Source organism: Xyrauchen texanus, chromosome 43, assembly GCF_025860055.1.
Source record: "Xyrauchen texanus isolate HMW12.3.18 chromosome 43, RBS_HiC_50CHRs, whole genome shotgun sequence".
Lineage (NCBI taxonomy): Eukaryota > Metazoa > Chordata > Actinopteri > Cypriniformes > Catostomidae > Xyrauchen > Xyrauchen texanus.
Window position 1 is genome coordinate 15,676,320 of NC_068318.1, and position 18,687 is coordinate 15,695,006.

General features: G+C 37.3%; 1 protein-coding gene across 1 annotated transcript; it reads right to left on the bottom strand.

Annotated features, from left to right (window-relative positions):
- Positions 1–1,336: 1,336 nt before the first annotated feature.
- Positions 1,337–7,256, bottom strand: LOC127635788 (claudin-7-B-like). The gene is made up of 4 exons (XM_052116006.1): positions 6,733–7,256; positions 4,141–4,305; positions 3,696–3,780; positions 1,337–3,556 (listed from the first exon to the last, which is right to left on the bottom strand). The coding sequence occupies exons 1-4, from the start codon at positions 6,953–6,955 to the stop codon at positions 3,394–3,396; spliced, it is 636 nt and encodes a 211-aa protein (XP_051971966.1). The 5' UTR covers positions 6,956–7,256; the 3' UTR covers positions 1,337–3,393.
- Positions 7,257–18,687: the final 11,431 nt, after the last annotated feature.

Here is an 18,687-nt window from a genome sequence, read left to right on the forward strand (position 1 = left end):
TCTTTTTTCAAGAATTTCAGTGTTTAATGAGACTTTTCTTTTTACTGCCTCGAGACGGTTTCACCACATTTTGTACTTTAAACCCCAGGAATGAAATATCAAAATGTCTTTGAATTCAGATATTGATAACTTGTTCATCATAGTAGAGGTGAAATAAATAATTTTGTGAATATTTTTCTTATGTATTTCTGAATAAGTTGATAGATCCCGAAAAAAAAAATGGCACCACATAATTGACCCAATACTGTTATTACGTTAAGTTTAAGAGTGACCCCAGACTTTGACACTGAGTAAAGTAGGCTGTGAACTTTGTTTTGTAGTTGTTATAGAGGATGAAGACCTGGATGACATCATGAACAACAGCAACGGATCACCACCTGTGCCTCTCAGCAATGCACCATCCTGAGCATCCTCATTCTTAAAATTCTGGACCAGCTATTTATGAAATGCATCCTTCTGCCATTGGTACAGTCGGGACACTTTCAGCAGGAGAAAAGACAAACACCCCTCCTAGTTTCAGATTCACATGAGAACCGCATGCATTTCAGCTGTAGTTTAGTGCCAGTGCATGGCAGTAGCAATCACCCAACAAACAACAGGCCACACAGCTGATTTGTTAATTTGCTGGTAGCTTCTTGGTAGATACGAGCTTTGAGTGTGACATTTGTGCCACTCAGATAAAGAAATGTGCATATGGAGGCTGATATGCACATCAATATCTGACCAAAAGAAAAAAACAGCAACTGTAATAGATCACTCAATGTAGACTTGTGATGATGTGTTATTATAATTATATTTTCATCCACTATGTTTAACTTATTCAAACTTTTAATGAGGAAAATGGTAGAGTAAGTGTTGTCGTATTTTACTCAATTTGTCTCTAAATGTTGGGGAAATATAAGCTGCTTCACTAGAGGCTTTGCATCTCTAGTTACAGAGGTTTACATGTTTTTATGCCTTATGAAATATTGCATGTTGCATTATGTAGTTATATTATCACTTTGAAATGCTATGCACATGGTTGACAAGCTGTCCTTTTTTTTTTTTTACATTGACCAGGTGAGCAAAAAGTTGATGAAAGTGGCTACAATTTAGAGGACCGGTTCACTGATTCTGTGAAAGAGAATTTATAATGTCTCATGTGGTGAGACAAAAAAACACACATTAATAAATCACATTAACACAAACCTGAACTCTTTTTCTTGTATATTGTCGGTCAAAGTTTCAAACTGTTCCATTTTTGGTCACTAGATGTCAACAAAACCAAAGAAATGAGCAAAGGGTACTATGGGTGTATTAACGATCGTTGGTTTTATTGCAAGAATTTCACTGGCGTTCGACTACGTTATTTTAATATAAACACGTTTGTCTGCCCACAAAGGCTACATGTTTAATGTCTGGGGAAATGAATTAAGTGAGAGGGATACCGTATACTCGCCTAGATCATTTCGTCATTCTTACGAATGGACAGGGCGTGGTCTTCCTAGTCACAGCACCTGACGGAAGGAGAGCTGCATTGGCGGCACATAACCAGTGGAGAGAAGCAGAGAGCAATACACATTCGCAAGGTAAACAATTTGGAAAGTACCAAACTTTTTGTTTTACAGTTCTACTAGGTATAATCCGTATACACTGTGAACAAAGGGGTTTCATCATAATGTTCAATTAAAGTCCCTTTGACAGCATATCATTCGTGAAATACACGTAGGTGGCTTGATCTAATACAAGGATACTTTAGCATTTAGCCTACAATATGCCTAGCCATGTAGATAGGCTACATTCAAATCGTTCTAGAACAGCAAATCAAGGGGAACCTGTTGATGAGGAATTGACTGAGGATTTGCATATAGGCATTGGGGAAACTGCCAAATCATTGATTTGACACACAAGAAAGTGACACTGACCAAGTCTCATTAAAAAAAAAAAAAACACACAAATCTTTATTTACATACAATTGTTAATTTGCAAACTTGCACTGACAAAAAAATTAAAAGTTAAATATTTGCATAGGTTGGTCACAAATATAACATAATTGTAACAGAGGCAGCCCACCTCAAGTGGTCCAAGTACAAAGAATTTTATATATATATATTTTTTTTAAACTGAAGGAAAAGAAACATTTCACCCACATGACACCTGGTTTGTAACCAGCTGTGATAAAACAAAGCGTCAACTAATCTACAGCCTTTTTTCTTCTCCTGTTTGAAATAAGAGCACTTTGAAAACATGTGTACCATATTAGCTTTATAAATGTACACAACAAGGCCGACACTGGAGCACAAAGGCACTGAAAAGTTTCACTTAATACAAAAAGAGCCATTCCTTTGGTTTTAAAACAGTTCTTAATGTTATAAAAGTGAAGCACAACATTGATCATGACAAAGCAAAAGTGAAAAGCATTGATCATGTTGCTCGGTCAAGGAAACTGACAGATCCATGACATTCTTGTAAAATGTGAACGGTTTAGTGCTTTGTTGGGAGTTTTTCTAGTAATACCCAAACATTTTATTCATCATAGACAAAAATCCTCTTCGGGCAGTTCTGCTGATAATGACTGAAACAGCAATTTGCTGGTATTTTTCATGCATGTTGTTATTACAGCACCATTAAGTCGGTCTCCCTAGCAACAGGAACAAATGTGTAGCCTTTTCCTTTCAATAATCCTTTTTCAATAACACAGTTATCAGTGTAATCGTGAGTAGTGCTTCCCTTTGAGGATGTTGATTTGTTTAAAATGAAAATTGTTTGAAAAGACAGGTTTCAGTGGCACATTAACCAAACTGAAATCATGTTGCAAAATGAACTAGAACTTTGCATGAGTTAGCCTATTTGCACTCTGACCTTAAAAGAAAGAAGAAGAAAAAAAACAGCAATATATCATATTGTTCTTTTTATGTATCCTAGTATCTGGCACAACTATTTGCTCAGAAGAAGCACAGCAAGCAAAGCAGAGAAGATCAGAACATGGCTTTAAGTAGCAGAGATGCGCTGTAACTTAGGGGTATGAGTAATTATTTTCCCTGAGCATTCCTTCCCTCATGTTAAATAAACATGGCAGTTTTATGATATTTGGAACACACTGGGGAAGTAACCTCTCTTTCCAACTCACATCAGTAACAATTTATAATAGAAACTGTAAAAGACTAAAATTGTGCGTTATATCAATAGGAAAGCACTTCTTTATCTGAGGTGGGCTGCTATATCCGAGCGTCAGTAAAATTGACCCCAGAACATTAATCTGACATGTTTGTTTGTTCTATTCTAAGCCTACTTTCAATAACAATAAATGAAATAAAAATCTAAACTGTTCTCAGATTAGTTGGCCAGGGAAGGTTCTACCACAACTCCACAATTCTTTAAGGTCTTCTCCAATTTGTGAGCAATGGATGCCACTCAAACATACTCCTTGCTGCTGCTTGGTGGTCTGGAGGACCTGGGGTATTGGGACTTGGGAGATGCTTTACCCTTTGGGCAGGTTGCAGCCAACATGACTCCACCCATTATGTCCAGGAAAGCGCCTGCCCAGGCAATGAAAATGGCTGAACCAAACTCGTACCTATAGAAATATGATAATTCAGTGGAGAACAATAGCACCATTCTAATACAAAATACAAGCTTTGACTTCCTCCTCTTCAGCACAATTAAAAAGAGGTGATCAAACAAACAATGACTAAAAATGTCATATTTTAATTTACTTGGTATTGACTGGTGTGAAAGGGTTGTAGAAGTCCCGGACAATTTGATTTGTAAACCAGCCACAGGCAACAATGCTACTGAGTGCTGAGGAAAGAAATTAAGACAAGTTATTTCTGAAAAACTAAACATTGAAGAAAAGATCCAGCAATGGTACAATGCTGCCTGCCCTACACAGTTTCTGCCCACAGAGTGGGGGTGGCAAACATATTTTATGTAATTTTAGTTGCATTTTGTGTTCCAGATCAATGAGAAACCAAATGGTCGTAGTAGGGGAGTAAAGATAAGAGTTTGGAATGGTTTTAATCTGGCAAAACAGTTACTTAAACCTTGATATTTAAAAATGAATCCAGAGAATGTCAGATTCTTGTACAGCAGTTGAAGAAAAACAGTGTGTAGGCCATTACAACATATATTGCAATTTAAATGGTATTGAAGCAAACATACCTCCAACTATGAGGATTATACCGCCTGTCATGGTAATGCGAGACTTTTTGACCTTGTCATCACCACCACAGTTAGTGCACTTCATGCCCATGCTGGCCACACCCAGTCCCATTACAGTGGCAATGATTGATACAATCATCAGGGCACGAGTTGCCTGGAGAGCACCTGAAAGTGAGAGAAGAGTAGAGTGAGCTAGAAATGTGGTAAATAATTCTGCTGCTAAACATGCATTCAAAACTTCTCCTACTTTGAACTAACAAACAAAAAGGTATTTTTTGTTCTCAACTTGGGAAATAAGGCTTATATACTGACATTTATCATTTAATTTCAGTTAACATACAATGAGGCTGAAGGTATTTTAGTCTCAATCGGTTATTTGGTGGATCATGGTTAAAATCGGTCAGCACACAAAACGGATAGGCGCTCCATTGTTTTTACAGTACAGTCGAATCTTTATGAGAGATTATGGACAGACTAAAGGGATTTGAAACCGCCTGATTCTCAACAGGCTTTTGTTTTTTTCCTCCATTTTACTCAAGAGAAAAGCCCTTCCTCCCCCTCTACACCTGCAGTCAGGTGCAGCGACCGTTTCCAACCGGAAGCCTCCTTTGAGAGCTGGGAAGGTTGTGCACACATGTGGGCCGCAGTTTGCCCTTTAGCTATAGAGAAACAAGAAACTGGTTTAACCAGTCCATGGGAGGCAGTATGAATCTTTGGTTTCAATGTAACGATTCATCCACTTTCTTTTAGCATTGTGGGATTGGATTGGCTTTCAAAATACGGTGCACACATACTTTTATTATCAGGCAAAACATCTACATTTTATCAATCTCAATTAGAAGGTTCTTAAATTTGCAAAGTGACTACAAAATTAACTCCTCATCTGAAGTCAATGCCAAAACAAAAAGCTTACAGGATGTTCAAAATGGCTGCAGGCTGTTATCTCACCTGGCCTATATTTCTTCTCTCTTCGTCTTTGCAGTGGCATGCATAATATCTAATTGTTCTTCGCCAACAATACTACATCGACATATCATTTAAAAGCAAATGTCTTGTATTTTTATTTGCATTAGATAAAACTGTAAAACGGTCACTTAATAAGAGAAGAGTTTGTTAATAACAGGCCTTATCAAAGACACTGATAAAAAATATTGACTAAATGACTTTAGTGCCCATCATAAAGACAAGTCCCCATCATAAAGACAATGGCAGAGTCAGCAAAATGACTTTACTCCATCACTCATAGGTGATGAGAGTAAAAAGGCTGAATTACACTAAAACTTTAGAGTTAAAAAAAGATGGCTAAATATCTTTGTTTGGGTGCTTTCATACACAATGAAAGAAATAAAACTTGGTACAATGGAAAAGCATCTAAACCATGAATGTTATTGCTGAAGCTTGTTGTTTCAATAAAACGTTGGCAAAACACTAAAGTGATTCAAAGACAATGGCTGACTCCCCCACCCGATACAGGAGCACAGAGTTTCCATGAGTGGAGGAAGGGCAGGAGTCACACCCGTATATCATTACTTTGAGTAAAAGAGTAAAACAAACACATCACCTAACGTTATAGCTAGGCTTTGTACCCAGTCGCAAAATACACCCCCAATGTTAAAACTATATACATTTGTTGCTTATTAGACCTTTGAATGAATAATAATACAAACAAAAAACATTATTAGAAGGCTTGCAGGTCTCTCTGAAAATGCTAAATTTGCACTTTTACCCTTTTGAGATATCTTTTTTTGACCCAGCAACAAAACAAATAATTAATCGAACAACACCCAGATCTGCAATAATTTATACTAAACAAACTGATTTATTACGACAACAAAAACCCATTATTGTGACCAAAATTAAATTAGATCTCCACTGCATTGAACAAGACCAAACATGAGTTATGACAGAAATTCAAGAAATAAGTGCGTGTCGAGTCGCCGCCAAGCGATAAGAGTGTAGGGCGTGGTACGGGGTAAAAAACCAAAAACAAATTGTGTGCTATATTTACCATTGGCAGAGTCATAGCTGTGTATTCTGTAGCTCTATATTGCTTTGTGCCCCTTACCTACAATTTAAAATCCAAATCTTAGAATTTATTGTGGGACCCCCTTGGACCTGTGGGCCCCTAGAATCATTACCACCTTTCACCCCTCTAGCTACAGCCCTGACCATAGGCTAGCATTACCATAGTTTAACATGCAAAAATGTATTCTGCAGGTAATAATTTTAAAGAAATAAATATTATTGTATTGGTCAACAGTTCAGCTGTAAAGTTTAAAATGTAACAGTTTTAAAGTGTAAAGTTATTACTCCGCTAACATTAGTGTATGATACAGCAGAAATCAGTTATATTGGTATCCTGGTACCAGACAAAGCCAGATGTCTCCTATCATTATCACCACAGTGTGAAGACGTAATCTTATTCCACTACTGGGGGAATTATATCCCTGTACACCGTTTTACCAAGCAACAGCTTTAGATGGTTCAAAAACAAGTTGCCACAGCTTGTATTTTAAAATAGCCAAGTACAACTAAAGAAAATTAATTTTGGAAGTATAACCAGCTGAGTTGACTTCAGGAGTTTTAACTTACCGTCGAGTTGAAGGATGGAGTCATACACCTTGCACTGAATTTGCCCGGTGCTCTGAGAAGCGCACGACATCCAAAGGCCTTGATACATCGCTATCGCTGTGATAATATTATCTCCAACGTAGGCAGACATCTTCCACTGGGGCAAGATTGTGCCAACAATGAGCCCAATTAAACCGAGAATCGACAGAGAAAACCCTAGGAGCTGCATTCCTTTATTTGCCATCTTCTCGCAGTATGGTTTCAAGATAAGTTACTGTATCACAATATCGGTTTAGAAACGCTGAGGAAAGAATTAAGCGAAGAGCTCGAGCTCTAGTTGTTCTGAATAAATGAGCGCAGTTTCCGTAATCCAACGATTTTTAATGGGTTAAATTCACCAAATGAAAAAACTTACTTAATAAAAAACGTACAAAAAAAGTTACTTAAATATTTTACAATTTGTATTATTAAAAAAATAATACTTAAAAACGGGTCCAGAAACTCTTGCGTTGTGTGGATTCGGTAGCCCAGACACCTGTTACAGGAAGCCGCACCTTGAATATGAAATGAGCTGTTGATTTAGCTTTAAGAGTCTCGTCCTTTATGTGGGCGGAGTCCGTTTGAGTTTCGTCTTTGACTGTTCTGTTATTGCCAATGCTGTTGAGTGCAGGTTGGGGGTTTCGAGACGACCATGTATTGAAGTATGAGAAGTGCTACTGGTTGCTATCAAAACTTGGTCACACTTTTAACGGTTGATGATATAGACTCTACAACGCCGCATTTGGTAAGAACTTTAGGAATTAATGTGATGTTCTGGAATGGAAGATAGGCTATGTCTTAACCACCCAACATCAAAGGCGATGTGAAATGCTGCTTTGAATTTATTTTCTCCAGAAACACTAAATAGCAACAAAATCTAACACAGCACTTTCCTAAACACCTGTTTGTCTATGCACTGCAAAATTTCCCTGATCAAATCTTGATCTTGGCATGTCCAAAGTTTGATTTTGAGGCAATTTGATCTCATTTTTAATAAAATATAGCAAATTTATGCAACTACTGTAAATCCATGAAATTAACACATTTATTTTGAATATAAATACTTATTTATCATTTTCAGTTTTGTTCAAGGACATTAAATCCAAAAGATTTTAAATAAATGTCAAATAAGTGATCGTATTTGGAGTAAAAGCCCCCCTGTTGTATGGGCTGGGCCTCTATAAAATGCATTGTGTTGGGGGATTAGATTTGTTCTGAAAAATGTTCAAAGTGGGCTCACATTTACTCATCTATTGAAATACACAGGAAATGGTGAAACCTTCTCTGAAGTGGTTATTTTAAAATGTGTCACTCAAAAAAGCATCTTGCAGTTATCTTTGCATTAGTGTACAAATTTTGCACTAACTATTGCCCATGTACTGTATATCTGCACTATATCACTATAATTGTCTTATTTTTGTCCCCACTGATGTTCTTGATAGTTACTAAATCCACAAAGATGTCATTGTGTCCGCACAGAAGTACATTCCAAATACTGTAGAGCTGATACTGTGATTCACATAACTTGGCAGAAAATCTCAATCATTTCACATATTTAGGGTCACCCAGGTATGCTGTTTCTTGCCACTGTGGTCTAACTCTAATATAAACACACAAGTCAGATGAATTCAGGAGCAGTGTCATCAGACTTACAACCACTACCTATTTCTATGTAAAAAATTATAAATAAAAACAAGGAATCTTACAGACAGACCTACAATGAAATTAATTGTTGACAATGTTTTTCAAGGATTTCATTAATTCATTCAGTGTTTTTCATTTGTAATTTTAAGTGTGTTCAAGTATTATTTCTGGCATTTTACACACGCTCTGAATATGGCAATTCTGAACACGTAAAGTAGATTCACTTACCTCACATTTAAGCAGTTAGTTTTAGTTCAACAATGTTAAATTTTGCAGATAAAACTGTTTAGCATTTGTCAAATATATATAGTGAATTCCTATAGTAATCTAATAAAAGCACCAGATAAGAATGCACTTTAATAAAAGATACATATACACTCACCGGCCATTTTATTAGGTACACCTGTACATCTACTAATTCATGCGATTGTCTAATCAGAAAATGATGTGGTAGCAGTGTAATGTATAAAATCATGCAGATATGGATCAGGAGCTTCAGTTAATGTTCACATCAACCATCAGAATGGGGAAAAATGTGATCTCAGTGATTTAGACAGTGGCATAATTGTTGGTGCCAGACGGGCTGGTTTGAGTATTTCTGTAACTGCTGATCTCCTGGGATTTTCACACGCAACAGTCCCTAAAGTGAATAGAGAATTGTGCGAAAAACAAAAACAACCAATGATCAGCAATTCTGTCGACAAAAATGTCTTGTTGATGTGAGGTCAATGAAGTTGATGAGAGGTCAATGAAGAATTGCCAAACTGGTTTGAGCTGACAGAAAGGTTACAGTAATTCAGATAACCCCTCTGTCCAATTGTAGTGAGCAGAATAGCACCTCAGAATGCACAACATGTTGAACCTTGAGGCGGATGGGCTACAACAACAGAAGCCCATGTTGGATTATGCTTCTGTCAGACAAGAACAGAAAACTGAGGCTGCAGTGGGCCTACCATTTGTGTAGCTCTGCAGAAATCCAGATTTGTCAGACCAGGCAATGTTTTTCCAATTGTCTACTTTCCAGTTTTGGTGAATCTGTGCTCACTGGAGCCCTGGTTTCCTGTTTTTAGCTGACAGTAGTGGTACCCAGAGGGGTCTTCTGCTGCTGCAGTCCATCCGCCTCAATGTGTTGTGTGTTCAGAAATGCTTCTCTGCCTAGAACTGTTGTAATGTGTGGTTATTTGGGTTACTGTCACCATCCTGTCAGCAAGGACCAGTCTGGCCATTCTCCTCTGACCTCTCTCATTAACAAGCCATTATCACAGAACTGCCGCTCGCTGGATGTTTATTGTTTTTCGCACCATTCTCTTTACAGTTTAGAGACTGTTGCATGTGACAATCCCAGGAGATCAGCAGTTAGAGACATACTCAAACCAGCTCTTCTGTCACCCACAATCATGCCACGGTCTAAATCACTGAGATCACATTTTCCCCCCATGTTGACGTGAACTTTAACTGAAGCTCCTGAACCATATCTGCATGATTTTATACACTGCACTGCTGCCACACGATTGGCTGATTAGATAATCGCATGAATAAGTAGATGTACACGTGCACCTGATAAAGTGGCCGGTGAGTGTATATGCCCCACACATAAACAGAAAAAAACAACAACTTTGGTGCCATGATTTAGTGTTTGAGTAATTTTTTGTTGTAATGAGTCACAAAGGCAACACTCCCTCATTTTAAGATAAGTGGCAAACACAGTGTGAATGGCATTACATCTCAGGCCAGCTATTAGATAGAGGAATTATTTTTAGACTCCAATCGTGGCATGTGAGAGATGACTATTAGCCACAGAGAGAAGTCATTAAACTAAATGTTTTGAAAGAAGAACGTGTCATGTTTACAGGAAGTAAACCTTACCTTTATTCCATTCTAATGAATATACTGTAAGAGATTATGATTGAAGCAGAAACAATATTTTTGACAATGTTTCTACTCTAATACAGTCAATGAATGACTGTGTAGTTTTACTTTTGTTTCATGAACATGTCCAGTCACCAAGTTATTTAAAAAAACTACTTTATGAGAACTTTTCATCTCTATTTTTTTATTTATTGGATCATTTTTAACAATATATTTCAGAATTTTTACAGTGCAGACCACCAGTCCTGATCATTTCATATTAACAACCAACACGCTTTTCTAGCTCTTTTGCTAGAATCAGATAAGTTCTGTCTGTGTTGTTCTGACATACTTTCACAATTTCAGAAGCTCCTAGTGCTGTACAGTATGTGCCGAAAAATATCTCAAGCAAGCAAATGTTTTATAGCTCTTAGTAAAGTCTTTGTATTTATTCAGAGCTAGTCATTTACAGCAGCTCAAAGAGCTTTTCATGGGAGAGATCGAACTTTACGTTAACATTTTTTTTCTTTATTTTTGTTTTCCAATGCACACAAATATTATCATAAACATGAGCAGAAAGAGAAAGAGAAAAGGGAGTGTCTTTTGTAATTCTAAAACTTGTGATGTCACAGGTTTCAGTCGGACAAAAAAAGAAAAACTCCTGACCCATACACCTACATGAATGTGCGTGTGTTTACATAATTCTACCCATAGCACTGTAGGGGGAGAGTGGGGTATGTTTTCACACTTTTCACTCTTTCTTACATTGACTGTGAACAATACATCACAATGGTATAAATCTCATACTAAGAGGTCTTGGGTACATATTTTGAATTCATTACATCTTCATATCTTATTTCAGTACAGAGTTGTAGACAGTTAAATACCGTGTGCGCACTTGTGACAACTTGCCCCATCAGCGGGTAATTGTCACGCTATGTTGGGTAAATTGTCACATTGGATTAGTAACAAATAAAAACACAACTACTTAATTGTGACCGTTGATTTTTTTTATTACAAATTCAAAACCAAATTCAAATAAAAGATTCTGCATTAAAGAAATCAAAACAACAAGTAAATATCAGTAAATAACAAAAAAACAACACATCCTTATCGGACTAATCATACTCATCTTCAGAGTTTCTGTTCTGGCACACATAGATTGCCTGGCCTTAGGTGCAATGGATAGGGCCAGATGTTCTCTGAAGTTGGTAGACTTGTGTCAGCACTGACACTGCTGAAAAAGTGTGAACTGATGCTAGCATAGGAATTGGGCAGGTCTGGGTCTGAGCTCATTGCAGGAAGGGCTGGATTGGTGCTGGGGCCTGGCATTGCTGGGTTGGTTCTGGGGCCTGGCATGGCTGGGTTGGTTCTGGGGCCTGGCATGGCTGGGTTGGTGCTGGGGCCTTGTAAGGCTGGATTCTGAATTGGGCGCTCCGTAACATAGGATGGTGCAAAATGTTGTTGGCACCGCTGCCCGACTTTCTACTTCTGTGGGAACCTTTTGACAATACCGAATAAGAGTGCGTAATTTATGCTAAAATCCCCCACTGTGCTTCTGATTGATTTGTTTTGCAACTTTACCTGCCACTTTCTTTAACACACATGCTCTGGTGGTGTGCTGCCATTCTCCGTCTTTCTTTTATAATTTCTAACTGTAGCAGGGCGGAGGGCCGTGATTCTACACACCCGATCCCTTATCAGGCTAATCAAGCTTCCGGGAGGGATAAAGGCAGACTGCGGAGAATGGTGCGGGAGAGAGAGAGATCGTTTACGGACATGTCCGTCATGTGTGTGTGTTTGTCTTTTGTTTAAGTTACTCATTAAAATATTATTTACATTGCCAAGCCGGTTCTCGCCTTCTCCTTTCCACTGAACTGCGTTTCACTAACCATCTTTCTTTCGTCACATGTGGCAACTTGCCCCAAACTGACAAGTGTGCTAATGTTAGCTAAATCTCAAAGTTAGCTCAACATAGGACTGCAGCTAAAGTATCAAAAGACACTATTAAGTGAAAAAAAATAAAAAATAATTAGAGCGCATTGGGAATTGGGCATTCCAAATTGAAAAAAAAAAAATATATATATATATATATATATATATATATATATATATATATTTTTTTTTTTTATTTTTCTTTCCCCAATTTGGAATGCCCAATTCTAATTTCTCTTGGTGGCGTAGTGACTTGCCTTAATCCAGGTGGCGGAGGATGAATCTCAGTTACCTCCGCCTCTGAGACTGTACATCTGCGCACCTTATCAAGTGGCTTGTTGAGCGCGTTACCACGGAGACATAGCGCGTGTGGAGACTTCACACTATTCTCCGCGGCATCCACACACAACTTGCCACGCAACATGAGAGCGAACCACATTATAGCGTCCATAAGGAGATTACCCCATGTGGCTCTACCCTCCCTAGCAACCAGGCTAATTTGGAAGCTTAGGAGACCTGACTGGAGTCACTCAGCACCCTGTATTTGAACTTGCGACTCCAGGGGTGGTTGTCAGCATCTTTATTAACTGAGCTTCCCAGGCCCCCACAAAAATATAATTTTGAGCATTCAAACCTAACAAAGTTTTATTACATACAATTTTAAGTGTCATTTTTTACTTTTGAAGGTGAAAAATAAGAATTTTGTGCTCACCTCAGAATAGAGTAACTTTGACCACATGTGTACAGGATGTTAACCTTAGAACATGTTGTCAGACTAAGTATATTTTTGATTTTGTGGTGGCGGAATAAAGAGTGTGACAATTTACCCATGTGACAACTTAACCCATTCTCCCCTAGACTATTTTCAGTGCGAAGAGCTGAAACTACATTAACATCCTATGCTCTTTTATAAGTATGTGAAACTGTTACTTGGGGGGAAGGTTACATACTGGTACTGGCCAAACAGGTTTCACCATGCACCACACATAATTAAGCCTGTGAATTTCCTTGAATCGAATTCACAAACACATTTTCATTGATCTGCTCTTTTTATTTCCCTCTACATGCATAATCCAATATACACATCCTCGTTTCACACATTTCCTCATACACTTATGCTCTAGTGAGACATTTCACACACCACAGCAGTCACTTTCTCAGCCACATACAGAGAGAACGATCAAATTGGAAGTTTATTTCTGACGTATCTAAATGCAAACTTCCTTTAAATATCTTCATCATGACACTACAAGAATAATCTGGAGAATCGTATTAGACACACCCCTAATTGTTTAGAGTTCCACAGAAATGTATTCAAACTGTCAGCTGATGGTGGCTCATACCGCTGGGAGAAACTGGGACAAGTAGTTGAGAAGCTCATAATTCCACTGCTGATTTGTTTTGTTTTGTTTTTTGTTAATATTAACATGTCTAAATTGTATATATAAATTAATTAGCACTGGGGTGTCTGCAAATATAGGCCTATCTTGTGTAGCTTGTGGGGCATTATTATCGCTTTGATCTTAGTCATGGCTCCTATGGAGACAGTTTCCCAGAAACACTCTCTTGCTCTTGCTCGAAACTCAAAGAGTTTCTTCCTACTACTGCCACCTATTGGAATGTCCAGATAGTTTTCATATCAACCACTAGAGAGAGTTGTTGTCTCTCATTGGCTCTGGCCAGGGTCTGAGAGCTCATAGTCTCCACGTTGTACCTGTCAGTTGATTAGTTCTTACTTTTATCAGTGTAATGAATGCTGAACATTATAAATGTCTCAATGACTCTCTCTTTCAATGTCTGTCTCTTTTTTCTCCTTTGTTGTGGTCTGATAACAATAAAGTTAATTTACATCCTAACGAGAACAAGAATGAGGGAATAAAGGACAGAAGAGAATGTGTGGGATGAGATGATGAGATAAATGAATGAGATAAAAGTGAAATCAATGGTGCTGTTTCCATGGCCTTACAGGGAATGATAATGGAGGACATTAATGATAAATACTGAGTGAGTTATTATGTAGGAAACTGCATATAGATGCGTGTACGTGTTGGTATGGATGTGTGTATAAGTAGTTACAGTATGTATAGGCCATTTCAAGGACTATTTGTCGGTTTAAGGAAATTATGTTTTTGTTCCTTGAACATTTCCTACTAGTTGTTATACTCATTCAAATCAACAGTGGGAGGGGCTGCATTCATAGTAACTTTAACACAATTAACGTCAATAACATTAACACAATTGTCATCAAATGTCATTATTAAAATGTGGACCATGTTGTTCAGTGGCTGGAACTAATGGATATTAAGTGTTAAGATCTCCAAAAAAAGCAACCACGAATGGATGCTTGAACATCTAAAAACTGTAGTACTTTAGTACACTAAATAACAACTTTAGTACACCAAAGTACTAAAACTGGAAGCACATATCTTATTTCTGGTAGGTGAACACATTTTATGCCAACAAATTGTAAGTTTGAGAGGTAGAACTCTAAATGTGACTATAGATAGCTCCCATTATAATATAATAAGTAGCAGATGCTTTTGTCCAAAATGACTTAATAATTAGGAAGACAAAAAAGAGATTCTTACCATGTCCGCAGGTTTCGCAGACAGCTTTATTGAACAGCTTCATTGATTGTAATGGGACCGATCCAGCATACCCAATCTCTCCGCTGGGGAAATAATTGTGAGCATTAAATTAAGATATGTTCTCACGTAGACACTCAGCATCAGCAACACATCTGGATAAATCACTTCGGGTAAACGTTTGATGTTCTTTGAAAAAATATGTTAACTCAGAGCCTTATTTAACTCACTTGTTCTCTTAACCTTCCTTATGTTTGGTGTTCCTGAGACCCCAAAGCTGGATGTCTATTTATACTTTTGAAATTAACTATTTTATCTTAATTTTGACCAATGTAATGTTTAACATAAAATAGGCATTGGCATTTTAGGAAGGTGATTGTTATCCAGGATAGTTGCATTGTTCTGTTTGGGAACAATTTGTCCCCAGAAAAAAAAAACAGATGGTAGAAAAAATACAATAAAGCAAATCTAAATGACAACTGTCAGAAGTGAACTGTGTGTACACCAATCAGAGCATCTTATGAAAATGTATTGCATTTATTCATATTTTATGCTTGGGGCCTCTAAGACCGCAAATGGAAGAAATGTAAAATTATTCATGGAGAATTTAATGTTATCATTTTGAAATGTCATTTATAATCAGGTCTTAAAAAGGAAAAGTCAAGAAGTGTGGACCTAATTCTATTAAGGGTCTTGCAACTTAACTGCCATGAAGGCATACCCAAAACCATGAAATGAACATAAAAAAGATTAAACAACTTCATACCTCAAACACACAAGTTATAACAGAAGCATTAATGAAAGTGCTTTTATCAAATGCTAAGCTTCACATTTTTGCCTTTAAACCCTCCAAAGATTGGTGCCATTCACTTCCACTGCCATTTAACCTAGTATTTTTTATTTTCTGTAGATGTATATGTCAAAATATTGTTTTTGTGGTAATCAACATTATGCCACAAATGCTGTTGATTGAGCTTAAATTGTATTGAATTGTATTGATATTAAGGGATAGTTCAACCCCAAAAAATTAAAACTCAGTTAGGCTACAACTCCTTGCAACTTCAACCCTTGTATTGTTCCAAACCGGTATCATTATTATTTTTCTCTCTGGGAATCACAAACCACAGTCATCGTTCACTTTTATTGGATGGGCAAAAACAGCATTATACAGGTTTTTAAGGACACGAGAGTGAGTAAATGAGAATAGAATAAAAATTTTAGTGTTAATTAAATTGCATAGAACTTTACACAGAAAAGGTTAGTAAGAGATTTTATCATACGCTGTCTTCTACTTCCACTAGATGACAGTGTAAGCCAGGTCTCGTACTTTTGCCGTAAAGTTAAAGTCCATGACAGTTTTAAGTGGGACAGTCTACAGCTCTGTGGCGAGTCTGGAGATGAGTTTTTGAGCCCTCAGGGCTGAGCTGGAGGCCTCGGGGAAGAGTTCAAATGGTGTGTATAATGTCAGGTTTGGATTCACACAGCATATAGAGCAAGGAGCTTTGAGAAGGTGCCTTGTTGGATCAAAATCATCATCTGAGAGATCAGACTCCGAGAGGCTTGTAAGGATACAAAAGTGGGACTATGAGTGTGCATTTGTTTGCCAGTGTGTGTATGTGCATGTACAAACTTGTTTCTGTGTTTGTGTATGTGTTGGCTGAGATTAGGAAGGGAAGACCCAGTCTGAATGCTGAGCCCAGATGGCAAATGTAATGAGGAGCAGCATGAAGAGGTGCGTTCTCTGACCCTGCCACCCCCGCCTCCCTCTTCCCTTCCTCTCCAGGGACATGTCCATGAATAACGTATGGATGAATTATTACTTCTAACATTTTGCTGTATTTCCTCCAGAGCATAGTGAGCACAGAAGAGATTGCAATAAAATGTAAGGCAGTTCTGAGTGACCAGAGCAACATTTAAGATGCTGTGCAATGATATTGGTCCGCTGGTTAGTCCAGACTCCAGTTATTAGTGAATTATTCAGTCACATGACATAGAGGCAAAGTCACATGCCTTTTGGTGCACATCTAGGAATTTATTCAGTAAATGTGTTTCCATTGTAGTTTATGTCTTCCTATCGAATAAAACATTTATCCATATCAAGTGAGTGTATCCGTTTTTTTCATGTGCTTTTTATAGATGTTATTTGATCTTAGTGTTTCCAATCAGCATTTGCAAATTTGACATAATAAATTAAGTATATGGAAACCCAGTATGTCTCGCGAACTTTTATGATTTATGCCTTGCATTTGTAGTCATTTTGTACTTCTCTTGTATAACCCACATGCTGTAATTATCTGCAGTCTGCCTTCAAAATATTTCAAAATATTTTCACAGCAGGAGTCCTCATCCAGAATTAGTTTTTTGTTATTAGTGATTTTTAGTGGTTCTGAATTAGGTTTTGCTCTCCCACTCTGAAAGTAATCTCAAAATTATACCTTGTTCTTCATGTAATCTTTACATATTAATCTATCAATTTGCTGCTAATCCTGAAGTATACTGAAGAAGTTTGTTTTTAAGAGTGTGCAATTGGATTCATGAAATTACACATTTTATCTCTGCTTTTATGAAATTGAAAGGCCTAAAAAAAAATTCAGATTTTATAAATAGTCTGTACGCAAGAGTGGGATTTTGTTGTGTGTATTAGAGATTCATTGGGCTGTGGTTTATACTCCAGCCTGCAGCATGAGTTAACTTGCTCATCTGATTAGGGAGACTTCCTGTAATGCAAAGACATAATGCAGATGTTCTTTAGTGGTCAATGAGTCTGGTGACATTAAATGAAAAGTTGAATAAAAACTACACGCCATGACCATGTTTTGTGTGTATAAATGCATTGTCTGTTTGTGCAGCGTGCCAATGCTAATTGATGGGAGCAGAGGTTGTCTGTCACCTGTCAACTGTTTCTCGCTCTGCTTACCTGTAAGTACCTGCAGCTGTCTGTGCCATCTGATTTCTGCATGCCTCAGATATTATTCATGGTCATTTTCTAAAACCAGTGGCAGGCAAACACATATGAACACACATAATGATGCAATACACACACACACACACACTCTCTCTCTCTCACACACACACACATGTTGGTTTACCTATCATTATGAGGACTTTCCATAGACAATGATTTTTATACTGTACAAACTTTATATTCTATCCCCTAAAACTAACACCACCCCTAAAAATAACCCTCACAAATACTCACTTACATTTTCAATAAAACATTGTTTAATATGTTTATATGTTAGCTATTTAAATAATGGGGACACTAGAAATGTCCTCATGAACCACATTTATAGCATAATACCCTTGTAATTACCAGTTTGTAACCTAAAAAATTGTCCTCGTAAACCACACACACACACACACACACACACACACACAGTTAGTCTTAATCTGTCTTAAAGGAATAGTTCACCCAAAAATGAAAATTCTGTTATTATTTACTAACTAAAGCTAATATAAACACGCAAAAGTGTCATAAAAGTAGTCCTTGAAGTCATGATTGATATTGATGTATTGCCTTTTTGATTTGGACTCCGTATGCTGAAGTTGGTCAGTGATTTAATTTGATTTGACAGCAAATAATGGTTTAAATTTAGATCTGTTCATTATGCAAAGTGATTGTATGCCTTCAGAAGACTTGGAATATGATGTACTAGTCACATGGACTGCTTTTACGACACGTTTGAGTGCTTTATTAAGCTTTAAAGTGAATTATATCAACCACTATTGTATAGAACAAGCAGTGGTGACATTCTTTAAAATATCTTCTTTTGTGGTTTTAATTTTTAATTTTGGGTGAACTATCCCTTTAACTAGGCGTGATGCGAAAAGATTCCAGCAACAAGTAATTTGTCGACACTGAATGTGAAAATGCTGTGCAAATGGACGCAAGCACAGCATATTTGATGTTTAATGTACAGTTATG

What these genes read in the sequence shown, in the direction of transcription:
- LOC127635788 (XM_052116006.1), bottom strand. Translation starts at nt 6,955, where the DNA reads ATGGCAAATAAAGGAATGCAGCTCCTAGGGTTTTCTCTGTCGATTCTC. An exon ending in CTCCATCCTTCAACTCGACG is followed by an intron (nt 4,306 to 6,732) that starts GTAAGTTAAAAC and finishes TCTCACTTTCAG; the next exon opens with GTGCTCTCCAGGCAACTCGT. An exon ending in TTCACACCAGTCAATACCAA is followed by an intron (nt 3,557 to 3,695) that starts GTAAATTAAAAT and finishes ATATTTCTATAG; the next exon opens with GTACGAGTTTGGTTCAGCCA.